Source organism: Blastomyces dermatitidis (genome assembly GCF_000003525.1).
Source record: "Blastomyces dermatitidis ER-3 genomic scaffold supercont1.1, whole genome shotgun sequence".
In the NCBI taxonomy this organism is placed as follows: domain Eukaryota; kingdom Fungi; phylum Ascomycota; class Eurotiomycetes; order Onygenales; family Ajellomycetaceae; genus Blastomyces; species Blastomyces dermatitidis.
The window spans coordinates 7,272,816-7,292,141 of NW_025544774.1; the positions used below are offsets into that span (position 1 = coordinate 7,272,816).

General features: G+C 31.9%; 3 protein-coding genes and 1 pseudogene across 4 annotated transcripts; 1 reads left to right on the forward strand and 3 right to left on the reverse strand.

Moving 5' to 3' along the window:
* Nucleotides 1-2,274: 2,274 nt before the first annotated feature.
* Nucleotides 2,275-2,363, reverse strand: BDCG_16254 (annotated as a pseudogene). The gene has a single exon. The product of its transcript is annotated as a tRNA-OTHER (tRNA).
* Nucleotides 2,364-3,091: 728 nt separating this feature from the next.
* On the reverse strand, nucleotides 3,092-3,420 carry BDCG_16255 (uncharacterized protein; the record flags this gene model as incomplete). Its single annotated transcript, XM_045425507.1, has 2 exons — nucleotides 3,092-3,303; nucleotides 3,387-3,420. The coding sequence occupies 2 exons, from the start codon at nucleotides 3,418-3,420 to the stop codon at nucleotides 3,092-3,094; spliced, it is 246 nt and encodes an 81-aa protein (XP_045279404.1).
* A 7,466-nt stretch (nucleotides 3,421-10,886) lies between these two features.
* Nucleotides 10,887-11,075, forward strand: BDCG_16256 (uncharacterized protein; the record flags this gene model as incomplete). The annotated part of the gene is made up of 1 exon (XM_045425508.1): nucleotides 10,887-11,075. One exon carries the CDS (start codon nucleotides 10,887-10,889, stop codon nucleotides 11,073-11,075), a length of 189 nt encoding a protein of 62 aa, XP_045279405.1.
* Nucleotides 11,076-15,620: 4,545 nt separating this feature from the next.
* On the reverse strand, nucleotides 15,621-15,851 carry BDCG_16257 (uncharacterized protein; the record flags this gene model as incomplete). Its single annotated transcript, XM_045425509.1, has 1 exon — nucleotides 15,621-15,851. One exon carries the CDS (start codon nucleotides 15,849-15,851, stop codon nucleotides 15,621-15,623), a length of 231 nt encoding a protein of 76 aa, XP_045279406.1.
* Nucleotides 15,852-19,326: the final 3,475 nt, after the last annotated feature.

Sequence of the window (19,326 nt, forward strand, 5' to 3'; positions counted from 1 at the left end):
TCAATATATGAAGATTCTATATAAATAAAAATAAATATCAGTATCTGCATCTATGCAAAATTGTGTCAGAAAACATAATCAGAAGCTACTGAGAAGAAAAATAGTTGAGAATGTATAAAAAGATAAAGAAGATATATTATTCATGATAATATATTCTGATAATTATTAGAAGATAAACAAGTTCAGTCACATTTCATAATGTGTTATACTTACTGTTAATAAACTGCTCAGTATGAGTACTATAATGACACTTACTATGAGAATAAGAGATTATTATCAGAAATGTGTATAATGTAATAGATAAACAGATAAAAGAGATTGAATAGAAGAAGAGACAGTAATCTTGAATAAGATGATAATATTTGATAATGACAATAATGAAGAAGATGATTGAAGAATGAGAAAAGTTAGTGAATAAGTAATATAATATAGTGAAAGTTTCTTTGTGAGAGTGTATATGAAACACTAGCTGAATCAGAGATAGATCACATAATCATGAACACTAGTAACATGCTAATTCACATAAAACTAGAATAAATGTCATGATTACATAAGCATGACCAAATCTGATGAAGAAGAATGTGATTTGAAAGAATGTACAACTGTCAGATAATAACACAGTCACTTCTGAACTTGCTTACAAATGTAAAGAGGTCATAGCGGCCACTAATTAATTTAGCATATAATATATAAGAAGCCGGCGTACGCCTGTAATCGTATACTGAGGCAGAAACCTTTGAATTGCAAATATAATAATTCTATCTAAGAGAGATGACAAGTGAGATAAATTGAATTCTTTATAATATTTCAGTTGAAATTTTTGACTGTGAAGAAGAAATACTACTTCTCAAAAATCAATTAGAAGAATACAATTCTATTCAACTGAGAAAAGAGTCTGTATGACTAAATTCAATTCAGTTCAGATAAAGCAGAAGAAATGTCTCTGTTCTAGTATATATAAAAACACTTTAATAATCAAAAATCTCTGAAGTAAGAGTGACAGATTTGAAAATAAGAGTTCATGAATACAAAGACTCAAGAATGAATCTCAAAGCTCAAATACAGTGTTTAAACTGTCAAAGATATGAACACTTTGTAATCTATTATTTCAGAGACTCAAAATACATATTCTGTACTAGAGATCACAAAGCTAGTGAGTATAAAAATGAAACATGCTTAAAAAGAGATGAAATATATTAATATACTCTGCTTAAATACTCTAATTGTAAAGAAAAACATGCATCTAGCTTAAAAGAATGCATATTTACTTCAAGAACTGAAAAGAACTGAAGAAAAGATGAAGCTTAAAGTCAATCTAAAACTGAAGAGAATAGTCAAGCCAGTAAACCTGTAACTGTAAGCTTAAAAAGAAGAAACTCTTAACTATCTAAATCTTTAAACTTCAATTCTTCAGCTAAATATAAATAGAATTTGAATTGTTAAATATCTGTTAAGATTAGAGAATTGAGAAATGACTCTAATAATAAACTAGATAGAATGCAAGCAGTTGAGATTCCTGCTTTTTAAAATAGTTATAATCTACTATCTGATAATAGTGATTAGATTCTACTCTATCTCTACTCTCTTTTAGTATGAATATACAATAAATACAATAAAAAAAGTTTAAAAACTTTTCAAAAATCATATTTATTCAAAACAATGTGAATAGAAACTCAAATTGTATTTATTCTTATCTTGAAATTGTATTTGAATAAAAAGTTGATTTTATACTTCTTCAGAAACCAAATTTTGATGCTGAGCAAAAGTATATTATTTCTTATTTAAGCTACTACTAACTGTGTCATGCTTACTCACTCTCTGTAGTGAGTGCGCTATAGCGTACGGAAAACCACATCATAAAGAAAATATTTTGAATATAGTAATCTTCAAAAATTAATTAATAATCATCATCACATCTATCTATAGACTGGCTGACAGAACTATGAATTTCACATTTGATTTCATTTGATCTGGTCTCATACTTATTATTATTATTATTATTATTATTATTCTTTCATTATACTCATATGCAAGCGGAGCTTATGATGAGTCCTTGCGTGATGTTAAATACAGGCCAAGTGTTGGTTATACAGGAGGAAATACAGGTGTTGAGACCACGCCAAGATAACAAGAACATAGGAAATACAAAGAAGTGACAATTAGATACATGCGATAATAACTTCCCAGCCCAGGAACATAGAGCGATTTATTGGAGCGATTTGTACACCTCTGTATTTATTAGGAACCTGAGGTGCTTGAGTTCCGGATTTAATGTATCCCCTGCGGGTTTCGAACCCACACGCCTTGGTTTCCCACGCCAAGGCGCTACCAGGTGGCCGCATTAACCATTCGGCCACCGGGGCTCTGGTCTCATACATTTCTTAGCGGGAATCCAGCTGGGACTACCTATCAAAAAAACATGCAAAGTGACTATATATCAGATCTTAAAATGAAACCATGACTTGAAAAAAATGAGAAAGTGGTTTCATTTGGTCTCATTTAGTCCTATTCTTGATATAAAGTTACTATTTTTAGACATTTTAAGGTTTTTTTTTAGACTATTTTTAATTTTTTAAAAAGTAATGCTTTTTGATAACACTTAAATAAAATTTAAAGTCATTTAAAGCAATAAAAATAATTTAAATTGAGAAGTGGAAATCATGATCTCATTTGAAAAATGTGACAAGAGTAGACAGTAAGTCTCACTGAAACAGTATGAAACTACTATCTAATGTTAAAACCGTGTAATGGGATCAGTCGAATTGATAATGAGACTATTAAAAAATCTGGTCCTGGTCCCAGACACGGTCACACGGTTAGTCTATCTATCTATAACATAAAGATTATCTATATACTCATTAGAAGATGTAGAATTCACTGTAAGTTGAGATTCTATAGAATTATCTTATTGTGATTGAGTGGCTGTAGATTTTGTAGATTTGATTTTAATTGATTGAAGAGTCTTATTGAATGTCTTTTTCATCTCATCTGCTCTACAGATCACAATCTTGCAATTGACATTCTTAATAGTGAGAACTTCACCTACTTGCACCTGCCTGCAGAAGGATTTGACAACTTAATATCTATTTACTTAATAATGATCTGCAAGTTCATTCTCATAGTACACGTTCAATTCTGCCTGAACCATGCTATTCTTGAAGATCTTGTTCAACCGCCTTGTCAAACCAGGTGTAAGGGTATTCTTCACATCTTCTAAGGCCTTGACTGCTGCATTGATTTGATGATATAGTTTTGCAACCATCTCTGAGAAGGTTGATTGTAAGAAGACAGTTGACAGTTGATCTGCAGATGATGAGGTAAAGTGATTAGACTGACCGTGTGACCGTGTCTGAGACCAGGACCAGATTTTTTGATAGTCTTATTACCAATTCGACTGATCCCATTACACAGTTTTAACATTAGATAGTAGTCTCATACTGTCTCAGTGAGACTTACTGTCTACTCTTGTCACATTTTTCAAATAAGACCATGATTTTCACTTTTATTACATCTATTATTCTAACAAGTGTTAGAGATAATATTTCAAAAAGAAAATCTTCTGAGTATTCAAAATCTTGGTGGAATGAGAATATCTCATCTAAAAGGAAAGAATTAGCTACTGCTAGAAGAGATTGGAAAAATGATGTAATATCTGATGAAGAGTTCAAAGCTGTCAGAAATGAATATTTTTCAGATATCAAAAGAGCTAAAACAGACTGCTGGAATAAATTTCTTGAAGAAGCACAAGGAAAGGAAATTTTTAAAGCTTTTAACTATACTAAAACAAGAAGTGTAGCAAAACTTCCAGCCTTAGAATATGAGTTTCAGAATGAATCATATACAGCAAACTCTTTTGAGGAAAAATGTCAACCTTTCATGAGAATTCTCTTTCAGAACTCATCAGACTCAGATTCAGATTCAGAGAAAGAGAATATATCACTTCTCAACTACATTGATGAAAATGACTGAGAATGGCCTGATCTTACACAAGATGAATTAGAGTCAGCTATCTTCTCAAGTTCTGTTAAAACTGCTGCAGGTCCTGATTCAATTAATCACTTGATTATTCAAAATACATATTCCTACTTAAAGAATGAATATTTTGAGCTCTTTTTCAATCTCTTGAAAAATGAATATCATTCTGAATGCTGGAGAGAAGCCACTGGAGTGATTCTTGCAAAACCTAATAGAAAAACTTCAATTCCTAAGTCATATAGAGTAATATCTCTATTGAACTGTTTAGGAAAGGTTTTAGAAAAGATAATAGCTACTCGACTATCTTTTATAAGCTCTATAGATGATTCTCTTTTATTCAGTGAACAAATGAGAGATAGAAAACAGTGTTCTGCAATTGACACTGTTCTCTCAGTTGTTCATGATATTCAAATAGCAAAGCATGAGGGTCTGGTCTCAACTGCAGTTTTTATTGATATAAAGGGAGCATTTGATCATGTTTCAAAGTCAAAGTTAATTCAGACATTGAAGATATTAAAACTGCCACTTTCTCTAATAAAATGAGTTAACTGTTTTATGTCTAAAAGAATTATACAACTCTTCTTTGATGAAATGAAACAAGACAAGACTGAGATAAAAATAGGAGTATCACAGAGATCTCCAATCTCACTCATTTTATTTGCAATATACACTGCATATCTATTCAAAAATAGAAATATGAGAATAGTGCGATCTCTGAGTTATGTGAATGATATTGATCTAGTCTACAGCTTAAAAACTATCAAAGAGAATTTGAAAGTAATTGAAGAAGCTGCAAAGAAAATCTTTGTTAGAGCAGATATCAATCAAATTCAATTTAATATGAATAAAACTGAGTTAATTCATTTCTTTTCTAGACTCAATGAGAAAGAACTATCTCTAACTCTTTTAAATAGAGAGATTAAACCCAGTGTAAATGTCAAATAATTAGAAGTATAGTTAATGTAAGAAATCCCGCTCCTCGCGGATCCTTTACCTCTATTCCTATCTCTCACATAATCAATAGGGCTAGCGGCCCTTGGCTACACACAACTATATAGACTGGAGTTTGTGAATACTATTCACAACTCAGCTTGAATACTATTATACATTTAACTTCTACATTTTATCTTTCTACTGTGAATACTTCTAGTAGTTAATAGTACATATCATGTCAAGCTGTAAACATCTGAATAATCATCTGTGAGCACTTATTCTTACATTTCAAGCTCAGTCAGTCAGCAATTACCTGTTATGACTGAAAGAACTAGAAACTTGCATGCTTCAACCCCTGTGAACTCTACTGCAGACACTCAGAAGCAGTCACTCAAATCATGAATAACCTCTGTGAAAGAAGTCTCAGAGAACTTATCAATCACTCATAGAACATCATTCTCTGCATCTGTGACAGAGAAATTCTCTGAACTCATAAATAAATCAATCTCAGTGAAGAACATTCTTGAGCATCTTCTGTAAGATCAAGCTATTTTTCTATAAGAAATGCTTACTGTCTGTAAACACTCTTGAACTGAGTCTCTAGACATGATCTTCAGAGATATCTGTGAATTGAAAAGAAACTTTCTCAAGCTGTAATCACTTAAGATCATCTATTGAATCACAATCTATAAAAGCTTTTATAAGTTTGCATTTGAAATTGACTCACAAGCCTGACTGTGTGATATGAAAGATGAAGAAGCTGTTATCTATGCAATGACAGACCTCTATTACACTGAAGTCAAGAACTGGCTGAATTATCTAGAGAATGATCATGAGAGATTCTGATAATCTGTTCTCAAGATCTATCTAGAGAATAAGTTGAGAGACTTTGTAAGCTGAACAGAGAACACCTGAGCTGTGATTATCAATATTAGAAAAAGAGGTGAGGAATCTGATGAAGACTACTCACAGTGCTTTATGAAATTGTGATGTGAATTGAGACCTGTGAAAACAGGGCTCTGAAACAAGATCTGAATAATGATATTCATAAAGAGACTGAATAAAGATATGCAGAATAAGCTCATTGAGCAAGACTCTAAGCTCTTAACTCTGAAGAAACTGATAACTCTCATTCATTGCTTACAGATCACTGTGAGAGTCACAGACCTGCAGAGAGTGAATCATTGATCAGTCTTATAAGAATCAGAACAACAGAGAACAGGTTTGTCAGAAAAAGATGATAAGATACAGAGAGATTCATGTCTGACTGTTGAGCAGAAAGAGAGAGCTTTATAAGCTTCTGTAAACAGAGTGTATAACAGAGAGATCAAGAAAAAGAGACTCTGCTTCATTTGTTCTAAATCAGAACATCTCTGTACAAACTGTTCAGACAAATCAAAATAGGAATTTGAAGAGTCACAGACAGAGTCAGTAACAGCCTTCTTAAGAGTCTTGAAGCTGACATCTGAATCTGTTGCTCTCTCAATGAAAATGCTTGCTTACAGAGAGAGACTGTGCTGCAGTGCTGCTGCTCTGCAAGCATAAGAAGTATTGATAAACTCAGAATCTCAGGTCACTGTGATGTCTCTAAAGCTTATGAAGTGAATGAGCTGAAAGATGAAGACTGAGAATCTGCTCTTGTAATAAGCAGAATATGAGAACTCAGATCTGAGAACTGAGAGACTTATAAGAGTTATCTTTGAATTGTAAGATCTCTCTGAAACCTGAAGAAGATTTACAGAAACTGTAATTATTGCAGACATCACAGATAACATGTATTTGAAACTTACATGACTTCAAAGACACAATTCATATATAGCTGTCTGTGAGTCAGGTTTATACTTCTGATCAGTGTTGACAGACTCACTTATAAAGATAGAAGCAGTTAATACTGCAGAGTTAATTAGAGAAGACAAGCTCATCTATGTGATAACTTTGTAAGTGTCTGAGAATCTCACAGTCATGAAAACTGAGTTTCAGATATCAGAGAAATACTGAGATCTCACAGAGATGTTCAGCTCAGCTAAGGCAGCTGAGCTTTCTTCTCACTGTGAGAAGAATCTGACAATAGATTTGATAGAAGAGCAGAAACTCTTCTGAGAATCAATCTATAAACTCTCTCATCACAAGACAGAGATCTTGCAGATCTATGTGAAGAAGAATCTGAAGAATGACTTTATCTGATCTTCATAGGTCTCTGCAGAAGTCTCTGTGATATTCATGAAGAAGAAGAATAAAGATCTCAGATTATGTGTAGACTACTATAATCTGAACTTCAAGATAACAAAGAGTTACTACTCTCTGTCTCTGATTGAGAATGTGATCAACTGTCTTATGAAAGCTGTTATATTCATACAACTGAATATGATCAATGTATATACATAGCTGCAAATATAATCTGAAAATGAATGAAAGACTGTCTTTAGAACTGCACTGAGATTATTTGAATATCTAGTAATATCTTTTGATCTGACTAATATCTCTGCAGCATTTCAGTCTTTTATTAATAAAATACTTTATGCATATCTGAATATCTTTGTAGTAATATATCTGAATGATATGATGATATACTTCATAAAGAAGAAAGAACACACTGAGTATGTGTGAAGTGTGTTGAAGACCTTAGATGAGACAGAACTGTATATTAAGCTTATAAAGTGCAACTTCAGTGTCTGTTGAATTAATTTCCTAGAATATGTAATCACTGCAGATGATATTCAGATGAAATCTTCATAAGTTGAGACTATTCTATCATGACTGAAGTCAACTAGTATTCATAAGATTCAGATCTTTCTAAGCTTTGTGAATTTCTATAAACAGTTTATCTTTGTATTCATGAGAATCTTCTTAGCTCTTACAGACATGCTGAAGAGTGAAAACAAGAAGAAGTCATTCTGCAAATGAAGAATGAAAAGATTGTTGAGAAGAAAGAACTGTGAGAACTTTCTTATCTCAGAAGCTTGTGAGGTCTTTGTAAGATTGAAACAGATATTCACAGATACAGTGATACTGTTTCACTTTGATCTCTTGCTCTTAATCAGATTGAAGATAGATGTCTTCTTCTTTGTGATTTCAGAAATAGTCTTGTAACTACAGTTAAATAAGAACTGAGTTTCAGTGATCTTTTTCTCACAGAAGATGTAATCTGCAGAGATCAACTATAACATTCATAATCAGAAGCTTCTTATAATAGTGAAATTCTTCTGTCACTGATGTCACTACTTTGAGAACCTTATAATAGTGATTACTGTTAGAACTGATTATGATAGCTTGCAATAGTTTACTTCAATCAAGAAACTCTTGTAACAGCAGGTTTGCTAAGCTCAGAGACTGAGTGAGTTCTGGTTCAAGATAGAACATATTAAAAGAACTAAGAACTCAGTGGATGAATTCTCTTACAGGTCAGACTATATTAAGAAGATCAGAGTGACAGACACAGAGAAACTAGAGAAGACAGAAAAGCTTCACAGAATGCTCAGACTGAGTGTTGTAAAGAGATTGACTGAAGAGTCTCTCAATTCTCTGTAAGAGAAGAGAGAGAAGAGAGAGAAGAAGTCTGTACAACTACTCTCTATAACACTGAGAGTCAACACTCTGAGAATCTCTGCAAGAATTCTTGAAGAGAGTATCTATAATCTGAAGAATTTGCAGGCTTTGAGAAGTGCTGTGAAAGACCTGATGTAAGAAGAAATAGAGTATAAGTCTTTGTAAGATCTTCTATTCAGATTGTCTGAACTGCAACTGAAGAATGAATATACTCAGTATATTTGAAAACTGCTTATAACAGGGATCAACCCTGCAGAAATAAAGAATTGAAGAGACTTAAATAATCTCTTGTAAAGAGAGAACTGAATTTATGTATCTGTGAATAAGTTTCTATATATAGAACTTATTAAAAGGCATTATAACTCTTCTCTAGTGAGTCATTTTATAGATACTAGAACTCATGAGTTGTTTATAAGAAAATACTTCTAACTGAAGATGTGAGAACTTGTGAAGAAGATAGTGAATTCTTATACTGTTCATCAGAATTCATGGGTAGTGCAGTTCAGATTATATAAAGAACTTACTCCTCTACTTATTCTGTAAGAATCTTGGAAACAGCTAGAAATAAATACTCTTGTGAGCCTCTCTGAAAGTAAGAACATGTATGATGCCTGCTTTGACAGTGTGCTAATGATAGTGAATTACTTTATCAAGATAGCACACTTTATACTCATCTGTAAGAACTTGAAGTCAAAGAATTTAACTCATATCTTTGTCTGTGATGTGATCTGATTATATGAGTTGTCTGTAAACATTGTCTCAGACAGAGAATTAATCTTTATAGAAGAGTTCTAGTCTGATCTGATGACTATACTGAAGATCTCATGAGATCTAAGTATGACTTTTTATTAACAGACAGATAAACAGATAGAATATCTGATAAGTATATTAAAACAGTATCTGCAGTGCTTTGTCAATTACAATCAGAATGACTGAGTGCATTGATTATCACTCACAGAGTTTGTATACAACAACTCAAAGCATGTCAGTATAGATAAAACTCTCTTTAAGATGCTCACTGAGACTTATCTGCAGATAATCTTGATAAATCTGTGAGAGTACACTATAGAGTGTGATGATATCTGTGAATGAACTGAGAGAATTCAGAAGATTCAGAAGAAAGCTCATGAATTCTTGAGAAAGACTCAAGAGTATCAGAAGAGATACTATGACTTTAAGCACATTATAAAGAGTGTCAAGAAAGATGATAGAGTCTGACTAAGTCTAGAAAACATTATCATGTGAAGATCTAGTAAGAAGCTGAATCTCTTGTGAATAGAGTCTTATAAGATTATGAAGAAAGTTAGCTTACAGTTCTATAAATTAGAACTGTTATCTGAGTTATAGATATATAATGTTTTTTATATCTCTTTACTCTGTGAATATAAGAAATTCTTAGAAGAGAATTCTGTGACTCATCACTCTGTCTGTAAAGCACTAGAGAGTGAAAGAGAATATCAGGTTAAAGAAATTATTAACTTAGAGAAGTGAGATTGTGAGCTCTGATTCAAGGTTCAGTGATAAGAGTATTCTGACAAGATGAATAAGTTCACTTAAGAATTATTCAGACAGATAAGATATCTGCAGAAGCTGAGACATGACTTTCATACTATGAATTCTGACAAGTCAGAATGATGTAATCTTTGCTAAGAACCTGATTATAATAAAGATATTAACACTGTTATTTATAAACTCTAGTCTATAAGATAATGAGTTTCTACTGAGATGAACAGTCTGTGATGTATGTAAGAAAAGAAGAAAATATATTCTCATTAAAGCTAAAAAATAAGAAAATAAACAGAACTGTGAATACAATTTAGAGATTAATAAAGAAAAAACAAAGAAAACTTACACTCATATTATTAATATCTGTAACACTCAATTCTCTCACAACTATCAATTTCTCTCTTCAAAGAAGGAGAGAGTATTATATCTGTGATACAGACAATTGTTACATTTGATGTGAAGGCTGTTAGAAATGTATAGACTTCAGAGAAGCTGAACATCAGAGTGCATGCAGTTGTAACAGAACCTTGAAGACTGATTATCTGTGTGTGTGATCAGATACTTCTCACAAAGCTGTGTTCACTCTCTCAGTTATGCTGAAGTATTCAGCTCAGAAACAATGAGAATATGAAGAGAGAGCTCATCTATTCAGATTAACTTCTGTTGTAAATTCATGGCATTTGCATTGTCTTGATTACCCAGATTTTGCAGGTACTCAGAAACTCATCTCTCATTGATAATGAGATTGTAGAAATGCGCTGCAGCATGAGAATCATTGATAGAGAATCTAGACATATTCATATATGCCTGATCAGAGATTGTGCAGGCAGAGAAGAGATAATTGTAGACCTGTGAGACTGTAGAAGACACTGACAACACTGAGAGCTTTGCAAGAACTGTTAGCTAGAGTCTGTAAGAAATTACTTATGAGAAGACTTACAGCAAAGAAGAGAACTGCACTGCTTAGAGTCAGAGACTGGTCTGAGAAAGACAGAGAATTGACTGCTGACCTGAAGATTGAGTGTGATGATGAGGCTGAGGGAGATGAAGATACAGTCATAGATAATAGTGTCCCTGCTTCATCAGCTGATAAAAAGCAATCAGAGAAGTCATGAGAACACTTATAAGAAGCTCAGTGATGATCAGACATTGTTTGTAAAGAGATTGAAATTGAAAAAATTTTTATTCTTGAGAAGTTCTTGAATCAATATATGAATATTGTCAGAAACACTCTCTCTCTGTCATCTGAGTGAAAATACTTTGTGAATGAATAAGAATACTCACAGTTTATGAGAATGAGAGCTGTTATAGAAAAAGAAAAAAGAAGATGAGATTCTGTGAACAGATCTGAGATATTTATACTACTCTAGAGAGATTTACTTACACTGTGAGTGATTCTGTGAAACAGTCAGATCACTCTAGTAAATAAGAGTGATTATGAATCACAGGCCTGAATCTTTCTATATAACTATAAAGAGTGATTGCAGACTGCAGATATCTTGATTCTACAATTCTACAGAGTTAATGAAAGAATAGAAAATTCCTCACAATTCTACAGTGTTAAAGAGCAATGATTTATAAGAATGAATGAAAGATTAACTCATAAATATTTCTCTTTAATGAGAATGATCTCACAGAGAGTGATTCATCTATGAGATGAATCTATATGATGATTACACAAGAATCTTGTGAAAATAATTGAGAGTCAACTGAAACTCTTCTGTATGAAAGATGTGAGATGAATCTGTGTGATAGTCAGAGAAGAATCTGTAGATTACAAAGAATCTCACAGAATAAGAAACTGAGTGACAGACTCTTTTCTCTTCATAATAACAAGAGATTTTTCCTCACTGAGATTTTTTATAGATGTGAAGAGTTTTTAGTGAGTATCACTGCAGTGCTGAGCTGACTATGAAGTCACTCAGTGAAAGACTTTGCAGATGAAGTCTTAGAGAGAAGAGAGTATGTAAGAAATCCTGCTTCTTATGAATTCTTTACCTCTATTTCTATCTCTTGTGTAATCAATAGGGCTAGCAGCCCTTGGCTACACACAACTATATAGACTGGAGTTTGCAAATACTATTTACAACTCAGCTTGAATGCTATTATACATTTGATCTCTACATTTTATCTTTCTACCATGAACACTTCTAGTAGTTAACAGTACATATCACGCCAAGCTGCAAACACCCGAATAATCGCCTGCGAGCACTTATTCTTACAGTTAAACTCCAAGTTGAACTTTAAATATCACATTCAACAAAGAACTGTCAAGACAGAAAGACTATTGAACAACATAATCAGACTATTAAATACAGAGAGAGGTCTATTCTTTCAGGCTATGAGACAGTTATATATAGCCTGTATTACATCAGTAGCTGATTATGAAGTTCAAGTTTGATGGAATAATTAGACTGGCCGCCGGGACCATGAATTTCACATTTGATTCCATTTGGTCTGATCTCATATATTTCTTGGCGTGAGTCCCACCAGGACCAAGCCTCAAAAAAATCTGAAAATGGACCATTTCTGAGAGAAATGGCATGAAAAATGACCAGATTTAATTCAAGAACAGTGAAATGAGAGTAATTTTCCAGAATAAACTGTGAAAGATGATCATTCTTTCAAAATCAGAATGAGACTGAGACTGAAGATCAAAATCAGTCTCATTCAGTTCATTCAGTGATTGCTTATATAATCAGAATTTGATAATGATTATTGATAACACTTATGAAATAACTAAATACATTCTTGTGCAAGTTTATTCTTCACTTTCTCATGAAAACTACACTTCTCTGATATACTGTGATCAGAGGTATTAAACTGTCTGATAATTCCATGTTTTACAATCATGAGTTTCTTGATTGTTTCTCCTTGTAATTGTTCTCAGTGATAGTGACAAATATCTTGACTTGAGTTGAACTTTCACTTTATTCCCACCTCTGTCAATGAAATTGCTAGAATATCACACATCATCAGTGCAACAGTTGAATATATACTCTCAACAATTTTTCATAACTCTAGAATTGATTTAGTGTGTAAATTCATTGAATCATCTTGAAGATAGTGATCAAATTCAGTTTTACAAGTATGTAGTTTTGCCTGATTTTCAGTTGCAATCAATGTATGCAAGTCCTGTTTCAAAGTTAGTATTATAGTTCTATGTGATATGAAGTGTTATCAAAGATCATTACTTACTAGAGAATTGTATTTCACTGTCTTCACATCTCAAACATCTGCTTGTTCAAATCTCTGATAGTTGACATTGTAGTAGTCTCAGGTTAATTTAACATATGAGTCTCATTTCTCCTCTGTTCAATCTTGAGAAGTGTAGATGTTAACTTGATGAGAGAGATCTAGTAGAGCTGCTACAGCATAGTACTCTGCAAAAGATTGTTCTATTTTGCTGTAGTAATATATCAGTTTATTCCTTACAGTAATAATAGCCTGCACTATAGCATCATTCCAGACTGAATTTCTTTTTAAGTGATTCAACTGCTTCTCAAGATAAGTAAATAAACTGTTATACACTCAGCAGACTGACTGCAGCATTGGTGTACAAGTGATTGAGACTGCCTTTATTGTCTTATAAAACTGAAACAGTAAATCAATCACATATTTCAACTGAGTTCACTTCATATCAGAAAGTTTCAATATCTGAATCTTTTCTCAATCAGAGTGTTGCACTCAATGATCAATCATCTGACACAATCAAAGAGTCTGAACAGTCATCTTATATATTGAACTTCACTGTGTTCTAACATTCTGTATCATATTCAGTAGTGTGACTGATTTGTTTGTTTATTGAATATCATGGAATTGTTGTTGTTGTTTAGAAGAGGTACAAATCACATTAGCAATGTTTCAAATCTATGATATTTAAATTATTAGTCAATCTATTCAAAATTAACAGTAGCATTATCAAAAAGCATTATCAAAAAGCAATATCAAAAAGTGTTATCAAAAAACATTATCTTTTGCAAAGTGAATGCAAAAGTTACTTGAGTAATCACTTTCATCTCATTCTCATCTCAAGAATCAGCCATCTCATTATTCTTCATCTCAATGTTAAGATTCTTTACCAGTGTTTGCATCACAAGTTGAATCACATGAGCAATGCAGAGAATATGACCTTGTTTATCATTTCAGAAATGCAAAGCCAATTTTTGCTTCAAGCTCTTCATCATAGTGTAGTTATTCACAGTATTATCAGTTGTAATTGTAAGAAGACTGAGACTAATATCTCAATAGTTATTTTTAATCACAGTCATTAATATCTCTGTCATATAATTCCCAGTATGACTACTGATCAATCATTCAAATTCAATTAATGTCTCTTAATAAGTTCAGTTCTCATCAATGTAATAACATATAACTTCCATAAATGCAAGATTGTTTGTACTAGTTCATGCATTCACTGTGAGAGACACTCTTCAATGATTCTTCAACTCTGATTCTAGATGTTGCATATTGACTTTGTAGTATATCTCAAGGTTGAACTGAAGACAGAATCAATGTGAAATATGAAGATTTGAATTAAGTATTTGAACAAGTGTTCAGAATTCAGAGTTTTCAATTGATTGAAGAGAAAGATTCAGAGATATACATATGCAAAGTAATTGTTCACAGAAGTTATCAGATGAGAGTTATGAAATCAGAGTACTGATACAGAGTCATTTTCACATGATTTTCTTCAAATTAGAAAGTTAGTGTTACTAAAAATCATTATCTGATAGAGCAACTTATCAGCTCAGTAGTAATTTTCTGATTATTTTTCTTTTATTATCTGCATTCTGATGACTTCAGATATCAGGAAATTCCTTCAGAGTCATGATTAGTTTATGATGAATGTTTCTGAATAAAGTTGCAGTGATTGTAGCAGAGAGATGACTCTTCAGTAATCTACAATACAACCTGTTAATAATTATTCCATAGTTCATCTCAATGTTTGTGTTGAGTTTTTCATAAATTTCATGACCTGGAATCAGATATGAAGAATGAAGTGATCATTTATCATGATTGAAAGAGAGTATTCTATGTTGAATTGTAAATAACATAGACTTTGTGATTCACAGTGATTTCTTGAAGAGTTTGTGAATCTTCAATAGAAGTAAAAGAAGTGAATTCAGAAGATATGATAATAATTTGAGAAAGATAATAATTTATTTTCAATAACTGATCACTGATGTGTGTAAGAAGAATTAATATAAGAGAAAATAATCTTGTTTCTTAGCTTAGTTATAATTTTAGTACTAACTCAGATTGAATATTATCAATATATAAAAGTAAACAAACAATCTTGATTAATCTCTGTTATATTTCTTGAAATATATTAATATTGTGAAAGAGAGTGTTACTAAATTGCATTATCAGATAATATCATTAAAAATATATTAATATTGTGAATATCAATGTTGAAAAAATGTTGATACTTATACATTATAGTGATTTGTGAATCATGATAGTTAAATATATATATATATATATATATTGTTCCTGACTTGATTACAACTTGTACAATAATTTTTAAAAACTCAAAATTAATTTCAATTATTAATAATTATGAACTTACAACTAAACTAACTAATATAAAAAGAAAAAAACTTTTTCTACTCATTATCTTTCTTCTCTTTCTCATTCTTCTTATCATTCTTCATAATTCACTTCTCATTCTTCTTCTTCTTCTCCTTCTCCTCATCTGAGATGATAATCACCTCAAAATCTCTCTTCACTGCCTTCTCAGAGAAGGGTTTCCACTGCTCCCCTTCAGCCAGGTCAACCTGTACCTCAAAATCCCACATTTCCTGGTCTGCTGTCTCAGGTTTCACTTCAGTAGTAAGCAGATTGACATGCTCAGAGAGCAGAGCTGTCTTCTCAATGTTCTGAATCATGGAGTGCATTTGAGACCTGAACAAGGCCTTAATCCTCTCCTTCTCTGCCAGCTCCTGCTAATCAATTAAAGAACAGAAGTATTATCAAAAATCATTATCTCTCAATAAATAAAAAACTTATCAGTTTTGACTTCTTTATCTCCTGCTTCAACATCTTCTCAATCTTCTTCTACTGTTGCTTATTTACAGTAACACTCTTCTTCTCTCTTTCTCTCTTTATCTTGATCTCAAATCATTCTCAGAACTTCTTCTGATCTCACTGCTGCTGTATAAGACTCTTCACTGTCTTCTTCTTCAATCTCTCATAAGTGACATTATCTGCATTATTTCTATACTTAGTTCAGTCTAAATCTATCAGAAGCATTACTTAAAATCATTATCATTCTACTCTCTTACAGAGCCTCTTCAAGGCATTATAATATATCTTACAATCTGTCTTCTCTTACTTAAATGTCTTCTTCTTCTCTCTCTTCAATCTGTGACAGTGCTCACGCGCCTTGATAGTCTGCAGGACCACAGAATATTTGAAGAGAAATGACATGATTGATTTCAGTGAGTGTTGAAGAGAGATGAAGGCAGAAGAGACGGTCAGAAATGATATGATAATAGTAATAATAATGATGATGATGATAGTGATGATGATAATAATAATGATGATAATAATAGTGATGATGATAATAATGATGATGATGATGATGATGATAATGATAATGATGATGATGAAAGAGAGAGTGTATTGAAATATATTACTGACTTATCAAATATAAAGAGACTTAAAGAAAATATTAACAGCTTTTAGTGATGTACAGAAACAGCTACAGTGTTATATAGTAATATCATCTTCATTCAATGCATGCACTGTTGATATTCTTTATATACAGTTATTATATAATCTGTATCAGAAATACATGCAGAAAATAGATCTTTATTGCTAGAGCAAATGATTGCAGCAATTCTCTGTTTTCATATTATAAAGATAAGTTATTCTCATTTCTTTCTTCTCTCTTTTCTCTTCTTCAATCAATCACTAATTCCAAGCTGATATGAAAACTATTAAAACACTCTCAGAAACTCTTAAATTGAAGAGTATAGACTAATTAAATTTCAAATGCAGAAGAAATCAAATTATCTTCTACAGATTCAATTATTCATTCTCTCTTAAATAAAACAGCAGTTGCGTCCCTCTCTCCCTCTCAATCAAATAAAACATGGCCTGTGAAAAGTGAGTACCACGCCAGGTCATAATGACCAACATGGCCTCAGTATGCAGGGCTGCATATGCACAGCACATGCTGGACTGAGAGACTGTGTGAGTTGCAAACTGACAGCAGCATCTCAGAGAGAGCTGTGCAGCATGAGAAAGCTGCAACTCTCAGTCACATGCACAGAGAGTGAATCACTGCAGTAAGTGCATGTGTATTGAAGTAACACTTTTTAATAATACTCAGTCTCTGATATAATGAAAATAGAGTCTCTCTGTGAGATCTGTTTCTACCAGAAGTCAGGGAATTTTATATTTTTCAAGGTCATCTTCACACACCTTATCTGTGAAATCAATGAGAGAAATCATTGATTTCAGTGTTCTGTTCTTGATGTCATTCAAGTGACAGCAGAGTTCACTCTGATCACACTTTTTAAGTGTATGTTTTCTAATTATTCACATTTATATAGATATATACTGATTATTTATTAGATGATGTTAAGATAATGACTCATCACAGCTGTGTTACTCTCACTGTGAGAAATACATAATTGATGATGAACATTGTGAAGACTCTGAGAAGTGAGTATTTTGAGAATACTGTGACTCTGTGATCTTGATTTTTTTTTATTTTTGTTTTTTATTTTTTTCTTTTTCTTTTCTTTTTTTTTTTTTTTTAATTTTTCTTTCTCTTTCTGTCTTTTTCTTTCTCTTCTTTTTTTCTTTCTCTTTTTTTTTTTTTTTTTTTTTGTTGTGATTTTTTCTTGTTGTTTTATTTTTTATTTTTTTATTATTTTTTATATTTTACATTTTTTTTTAATTAAAATGATATTGATTATAATCTGTGTTTAGAAAAGTAATAATATTTAATAACACTCTCTGTTGAATTTTCAACAAATGAGCACTATGTTATGATATTATGTAAGTGAGAAATGATTTCATAGTCTCATTTAATGCCATTTTCAATAATGAGATCAGAATGAAAATGTGACTAAGAATTCAAACATATTCTTTATCTGAGACTAGATTTTTATTTGAAAAGTGAATCTGAGACCTTTAATATTTGAAATAACGGGATTTGGGATCAATGTGATGAACACAAACCATGACCAGAAGTAATGCTTTTAGGCAATGTGATAACTGTAAAGTTTGGTTCTGATTCCAGACACGGTCACACGGTCAGTCTAGGAATAATCAAGGGAATTTCACTGAACTCTTTCAAAGTCTGTAAAACAGAGCCTTGAGAAGAATTCTGAGAGCATTCAAATCATCTTCTATTAAAGCAATGGAAATTGAAGCTTCAATTCCTTCTTCTGCTATTAGATTTGAAAAGGCCTGTATAAACTATGCTCTGAGAGTTGTAAAGATGAGCTTAAATCATATAATCAGAGAAAGAGTCTCTTCTTCATTTCCATCAATTAACTCTGGAAATGAACTGGATTGAAATAGATTTCTTGATTGGAATGAAAATAATTCTTCAAAGAAAATGCCTTCTCAACTGTACAGACTATGCTCTCTGATTAAAAATCAATTTTCTTCTTTAAATGTTGAAAAAGTTGATCATGAGAAGTTATCTCTCTGAAGAGAAAAGCTTGAATCTCTTATAGACTTATAAATAAGTGAACTATTAAAAGAGAAAGAATATGAACAGCATTTGAAGAGAATTTCTACAATCAATATAAAAGACTCTATTCTGGTTTATTCAGATGGCTCAAAAAATGAGAACTTGAATAGATTAGACGCAGGCATTGCTTATACTAAAGATAATATTAATTTTATCTCAGATTTCTGAAATCTAGGCTCTGAATGTGAAGTCTTTGATGCTGAACTATTTGTAATAGTGAAAGCTTTCAAACTCATTGAAATAAAATCTCATAAAAGAGGAAATTGTTTGAAAGAGGCATGAATATTCTCTGATAGTCAAGCTGCTTTAAAAAGACTTAGAAATAGTCAGATTCATAATGATCAAATGAATCTTGAACTGATCTTAAACTCTGTTTTGAAAATTCAAAAGAGAAGAACATCAAAGCTGATAATTCATCTGCACTGAGTTCCTGCTCACATGAATATTCATGATAATGAATTGACTGATTCAGCTGCAAAAAAGAGTGCAGAATTAAGCAGATCTATTCAAAAAATTGTGTTCTGATCTTTTATAAAGAGAAAAATAAAAGAATCTTGTTTAGACAAGTGAAATGAAAGCTGACAGAAACAAAAGAAGAGTATACATTATTCAAGATTTGAAATAAAACCCAAGTGGAAATCTTGTTCAAT